This window comes from Felis catus, chromosome A2 (genome assembly GCF_018350175.1).
Source record: "Felis catus isolate Fca126 chromosome A2, F.catus_Fca126_mat1.0, whole genome shotgun sequence".
NCBI classification, from domain to species: Eukaryota; Metazoa; Chordata; class Mammalia; order Carnivora; family Felidae; genus Felis; species Felis catus.
The window spans coordinates 105,661,528-105,668,399 of NC_058369.1; the positions used below are offsets into that span (position 1 = coordinate 105,661,528).

The 6,872-nt window shown below is 35.9% G+C and overlaps 1 protein-coding gene across 1 annotated transcript; it reads left to right on the top strand.

The window, feature by feature from the left end:
• Nucleotides 1-355: 355 nt before the first annotated feature.
• LOC123381251 lies at nt 356-6,269 on the top strand. The gene is made up of 4 exons (XM_045041845.1): nt 356-808; nt 2,957-3,041; nt 4,472-4,614; nt 5,413-6,269. The coding sequence occupies exons 1-4, from the start codon at nt 380-382 to the stop codon at nt 5,533-5,535; spliced, it is 780 nt and encodes a 259-aa protein (XP_044897780.1). The 5' UTR covers nt 356-379; the 3' UTR covers nt 5,536-6,269.
• Nucleotides 6,270-6,872: the final 603 nt, after the last annotated feature.

Sequence of the window (6,872 nt, forward strand, 5' to 3'; positions counted from 1 at the left end):
CTCTGCATCCTCGCCAACATCTGTTGTTGCCTGAGTTGTTCATGTTAGCCATTCTGACAGGGGTGAGGTGGTATCTCATTGTAGTTTTGATTTGTATTTCCCTGATGATGAGTGATATTGAGCATGTTTTCATGTGTCTGTTAGCCATCTGGATGTCTTCTTTGGAGATGTGTCTATTCATGTCTTTTACCCATTTCTTCACTAGATTATTTGTTTTTTGATGCACCCGTCATTTCTGAGTTTGTTTCTTGTTTCATAAATCTTTCAGAAATTACATTGGCCTGGAGAAAATATATTCAATATCCCATTGTTATAGTGGTAAACCTCAGCATTGGTATGTCTGTTGCAGATTCCTATATGTGAAAACACTCTTCACCTAATGTACCTTGACTCCCAGAAAGGCAACAGAAGCAGAGATGTCACACACAAAGAGTTTGGAGTATCGCACACAAGACCTCAACTCCAAATGGAAGAAAAAGTCCTGCAACCACCACAATCTGAAATGAAAGTCAACATATGGGAAATAAAGTCTCCTGATTTCAGTTACAAACTGTATACATCTTTGAGATTTCCAGAAAAACCATCAAGGATTATTAAGGAAAAACAAGGGAGGGAAAAAAAAGTTAATTTCCCAGAAACAATGCTTCACCTGCCCAGCATAAGGAATCATCCCAAGAAGGCCATATCTCCAGAGTTTATAACTACATTCCCACATATGGATTCAAATGAAGTGAAGTTAATGTTTGTGAAGAGTGGAAAGTATCCAAATGGTGTATACCTCAATCCAAAACCACACGACTTTCGACAGGTACAAAAAGCATTTGAATCAAGAAAACAAAACAGATAAGGAGAAATACATATTATTTTTTACTCATTTCTTAATTATGACTACTATTACATGAGCAAAAAGGTATGTACATATAATATGTGTAAGTCTGCATCTTGATTTCCCAAGAAACAATACAGTTCAAATTCAGCAATAAGTGACAGAAGAGAGAGGTAGGACCCTGGTTAATGTTTCTGATGTGGTTTTATCTATCACGTAGATGGCCTTTCTTAGTTTTGAGAATAGTTCGGGCTTAGATGTGATTGGAGAACAGATCTCAATTGCCAGTTTACAATCTAGAAGTAATAGAATCAATTCATGGAATGAATCGATGAATAAATAAAAATTGACAAAGGCAGTATTATATTACTTTCATTAATCTTTCCAGTGCTTAATAATCTAAATAATATGTGGGCCAGAATTAGATTCCTAATTAAAATGATGGCGGGCAACATATATTTAAGGAGATTCAAATGATTCAAAATGTTGTTCCTCTAGAATATGAATATATTTTATCCTTAGGTCTATAATTTAACACATAAATATGACTCTTGCTTAGTAATGAGAGAAGCAATAGGACTGATAAAACAAACAAGAAAAATAGCTACAAAAAAGAATAAATTTATTCCAGTGGAAAATATAAGAAAATATAACTTGCCCTCTGGGATCAGTTTATCTATCCTTGCTCTCTAACTTTCTAATAATTTTGGACAAGTTATTAAGCCTCTTATTTATAACATGGGGTAACAATACTTCATATTATATGGCTCTTTTAAGTAATGAAGGAGACAATTATACATAAAGTGCTTACAACAGGGTCTTCGAGGTCTGTTGAGGCATTCAATGAATGTTAACTGTTAGGAGCTCTTAGGATAAAAGCTAGAAGATTCAAGAAGCCTTGATCTATAACCTTCTTTACTCATTTAAAGCATGTAAATCTTTCTATTTGCAGTAAATGGAGTATATTATTTTTGGTCGCAAATGTCATTGCTTTATTCAAAAATTGTACTAGTTACGGTTGCAATTATAAGACATGAATAAGTAAAGTTCAAGGAATGGGAGACATTCTAATTTTCGCTGAATTAATTTGTTTTTATGAAAAAGTGAATTGGAGACAGTGCAATATAAACTGCAACCACCAGATGTCAGTATAATGTTTTTTAAACTAACAGTGCTTCAATTGTATTTGACTGAAGAGTGAAAATCTTGTATCAGGATTTCTGTTGAGACTTTGAATATTTTCCTATTTGCCTGGGGCAGAACCTAGAGTCATTCACTAGGATGACTCTAACTTCTGCTCGATCTCATCTTTTTATGCCACAATGATTCAGCTTTCAAACAGAGACGTTTGTGGTATTTTATTTAATTTTAGCTTCTGGAAGTATACAGATGCTATTTCAGATCATATTAGTTCATTTAAACCGTCTTTAAAAAGGACTTTGTGGTATAGTTTGCTGAAAACAACCAGTAATTACTCTATTCCAGTCTCAGCAAATTCTTTTAGCTTTGTTAAATATTACGTCCTTGAAATAAACTTAGCTCCAGAAATAAAACATGTAACCTTATTGGCATTTAAGATTAAATGCAAATTTCGATTAGATTCCTTTAATTTCATGCTGTTTAAAATGTTATTTCTGGGGGCGCCTGGGTGGCGCAGTCGGTGAAGCGTGCGACTTCAGCCAGGTCACGATCTCGCGGTCCGTGAGTTTGAGCCCCGCGTCAGGCTCTGGGCTGATGGCTCAGAGCCTGGAGCCTGTTTCCGATTCTGTGTCTCCCTCTCTCTCTGCCCCTCCCCCGTTCATGCTCTGTCTCTCTCTGTCCCAAAAATAAATAAACGTTGAAAAAAAAATTTTTTTTAAATAAAAAAAATAAAAAAAATAAAATGTTATTTCTGATTTATTCACATGAGGATATTTGAAGTACTCTGTTCTACTATAAAATGAATTGGTTATACAGTATCTTGAATTGGATTATTCTTTCAGATGTTCATACACAAGTTTTAAATGCTATAACAAAATCATCAAAATTGCATTTTACCAGTGAAATAATTAATACTTGTAAAAATCACATTCCAAATGTAATGTTAGTAATAAACAGTATTTATGTTTAATCTTCTCTTTACATATCTAGTATCAACATAATTTACCAAACTTTGTGACAACTTTTGAAAGGGACCCTTTTGGATTAAAATTTAAGTCCAGACACTTAAGTACAGGTAAGTCATTATCATGAAGTTATGAACACAGCAAAAAACAAACTTTCTGCGTTATATCTTAATACTAAATCTTGTAAAAACATATCACTAAAATGGTGTTTTTAACCTATCACCTTTAATAATATGGTAATTTTTTTAAATGCCCACTTAATTAATGGAAACAATGCACTTTGTTATCTACAACTTTGAATATGCTGTTGAAGATTGAGTTTTTAAGTCAAAGTGTTTTGTATAGAGAACCAATAGAGTAAGTGCTTCGGAGTATAGACCAAGAAGCAAGCTGCATAGCTTTGAATCTTGTCTTCACTATCCCCAAGTTACCTAAACTGTCTATTTATTGGTTTACCCATCTATAAATGGGAATGGCAATAACTGAATCTCTATCATGGAATTATTGTGAGCATTAAATCTATCATACATATTTCGATCATATATAATGTTTACATAGCACATGTTGTCGTGTACATGGTAAATACATACAAATACACACTTTATTACTGTGGTGCCATGTGAATAGTGCTTGTCTAGAGTTAACTTGTATTATCCAGTGTTACGTATTTGGACAAGAGTGATAATACATGCATGCTATATTTACATACTGTAGTTATATATCAGTTAAAAAAAACAATATGATCTTAATGGTGGTTGTCTGTGAGTAATGGGAAAATGGTTGAATTTTATTTTCTTCTTTTAAAAATTGGAATCAAGTATTTAAACAAAAATTTTTAATATTTATTTATTTTTGAGAGAGAGAGAGACAGAGCATGAGCAGGGGAGGAGCAGAGAGACAGAGAGAGAGTCATAATCTGAAGCAGGCTCCAGGCTCCAAGCTGTCAGCACAGAGCCCGACATGGGGCTAGAACTCATGAACCATGAAATCATGACCTGAGCCGAAGTCAGACACTTAATGACTGAGCCACCCAGGCACCCCTAGAATCAAGTAGTTTTACAATTATGAAGTTAAGATAATTTATTTCTAAATGACGTACATGTTTTAGCATAGATTATATTGATAAGTCTTGTCTGTGTGTGTAATTACAATGGGACACGTCAACTTTTCTTACTATGTATATAAGTCACTATGGAAAAAAATGCCAAGGAAACTTTATAAGACCCAGACTCTGATATCAAGAAATTTGTAAGTAAAATTAAAGGTAGAATGCAAAATATGCCATTCAAATCACAAAGCACTACTGAGAAGTTTAAAAAGAGATTTCCAGGGAAATAAAAGGTGGCATTAGAATTAGAGTTTGAAGAACATTAATTCCTGTAGAAATGGTGGGCAGGATAAGCAACATTTTATTTAGATCTGCATTATAAATTGTCCATCACTTTGTCGCTCCTAGGCCCTGATTTCCTACTATATTCTGAGAGATATGAACAAAGACCTATGTAATTATTATGTTTCTCATTTGTCTCCATATCTCTAGTACATGGGTGTCAGTCGCTGAAAGATGATAAACAGAAGAACAATATAGAAAGATTTATCACTTACAAGCCTCATGAATGCACCTGGGACCCACAGCTAATTTTACCAAAAGCCCCATGGCCCATTCAATCAGCTTCATACACGGTGAGCGTGACTCTTTTTTTTTTAAAGTTTATTTATTTTTGAGACAGAGAGAGACAGAGCATGAACGGGGGAGGGGCAGAGAGAGAGGGAGACACAGAATCCGAAGCAGGCTCCAGGCTCTGAGCTGTCAGCACAGAGCCTGACGTGGGGCTTGAACTCAGGAGCCGTGAGATCATGACGTGAGTCGAAGTCGGACACTCAACTGACTGAGCCACCCAGGCGCCCCATGAGCATGACTCTTTTTCTACAGCTGTTGGGAAATGTCTCCAACACTGTTATTAATGATTGCCTTGATGTAGGAATTTTTAATTTATTGTTAGCGTATATAGTGAAAGATATTCTTGTTTTGTAAAGTAAAGAAGAACTATCTCTGCTTTTTCTTAAAAAGCAAACAGGGAAATATCTAGAATTTTGGATTTCTTTTCTTAGTACAAAGATAGTTGGTAGGGTGGATTGAGGCCTGCACATTGTGAAGAATTTTCCCCAAGTTTACTCCCACCTCATTTGGAGCAGCCCATTGAGTGAATTGCACTCAAGTAAGAAGGCCTGACAAGAAGACTTTGTCATACAGTCATTGCAAGATGTTGAGAAAACAAACGTTTACCGGGGCTCAAATTCCACCCTGGACAAGTAAGGCTGCTTTGTATCCCTGTACAACCAAAAACAGCAAGATGTGCATGTGGCACACAGAGCAAGCTTTTAAAGCAAAGATCATTACATAGCAATTTTAAAAAGATAAACAATTAAAGTCAGTACATGTTTGTTTTCACTAACTTCCTTTGTGTAATCTTCCTTAAGAGACACAGAAGGCAACGAGATGTGTACAGTGCATTTATGGATCGTGTGGAAGAGAAGTTTACCCAAACATGCAAGAACAGGTGGGCAAACACTTCAAGCTTTGTTGCTGAACACTTACATTAACTTGTTAGAGTTGCTGCTCAAATGATCCTTTCAATAATACGTTCTTTATCCCATAGAAGCTCTATCACAAGAACTATAAATGAAATATTTGCTTGATGATTAAACCATTTTAAGTGGAGTCTGAAAGAATCCAATTCCTTGATCCAAGATGAATTATTATTTCTCCCAGGTTCAGTGGAATCCTGGAAAACTGTCAGTGACTGTGTCTGTCCATATCCCTTCAGACTTTATTATTCTAGATCATTTCTGCCCACATGCCAATAGTTAGCATCTGCACCTCCTTGCCCAAGGCTCTCCCTGGCTGCGGTCAGAAGTGCTGGGGGTTAATATCTCCCAGCTGCAGCCCTCAGGTAATAGTGGAGGCGATTGTTTTATGCTGCTCCCCAGCGTCCTCCAGGTGGCTAACCTCCAGTTGTTCTGTAGCTACTTCACTCTGTTGGCTTCCTTCCTATCTCACTGGCCCATGTGCTTACCTTGCCACCATTTTACCTTCATCTGAAGACCACCTCTGGTAGGACCAGAGTTTTGGCTAAGCATCTGCTTCTGGGGAAACCTAAATCATGACACCCTAAGGCAGTAGTGTAATGATCTTAGAAGGCAGAAAGCCTGGCTTTGAATCCCAGCCTGGCTACATGATCTTGGACCGATTATGCAACCACACTCAACCTCAGTTCTTCACCTGTAAAATTTGAATAATATATGCTGTCCCAGATGCAGACAAGGGGGTGGTCACCTTATAGCTGACTCACCTTATAGCTTCCCTTACCTCTCTTTATTAGCTTGTAAATATCATCTATGGGAAAGAGGTGGGAGGGCAGATTAATAGAATGGATAGAGTTTGGGTTTGAGATTTGGTCAAAATGGATTCAAATTCTAACCAAATCACCTATAAATATAATCTTGGATGATCTGCTTAAGTTTTCTGAATCAATCTTTCTTAGGTTTTAGGAGAATTAAGTGAAATAGTATATATAAACTACTGGTAAAGACCCTCATATCTTTTGGATTCACTTATTATTGATTATTATTGTTAATGATAATATAGAGATAGGGCTTTGCACAACCATAGAAAAATTACTTAATTGTCTATGTCTCAGTTTTCTCATCTGTAAAATGACAATACTAAAAGCACAAATTTCATAAAGTTGTTGAAAAGTCAAAACTTTGTAAAACACATGGAACATGGTAATGACACTGAGTGATTACTATGTTAAGCATTTGATTAATAAAAATTAAAAAACTATGCATCTTGCCTGTGTAAAACAAGTTTCCAGGAACTAGTCAAGAGTTGACTGAAAATTAAGAGAGGAAAAGGAGTTGTGGGTGGAAAGGAGAGA

What these genes read in the sequence shown, in the direction of transcription:
- LOC123381251 (XM_045041845.1), top strand. Translation starts at nt 380, where the DNA reads ATGTACCTTGACTCCCAGAAAGGCAACAGAAGCAGAGATGTCACACAC. An exon ending in GTCCAGACACTTAAGTACAG is followed by an intron (nt 3,042 to 4,471) that starts GTAAGTCATTAT and finishes CCATATCTCTAG; the next exon opens with TACATGGGTGTCAGTCGCTG. An exon ending in TTCAATCAGCTTCATACACG is followed by an intron (nt 4,615 to 5,412) that starts GTGAGCGTGACT and finishes ATCTTCCTTAAG; the next exon opens with AGACACAGAAGGCAACGAGA.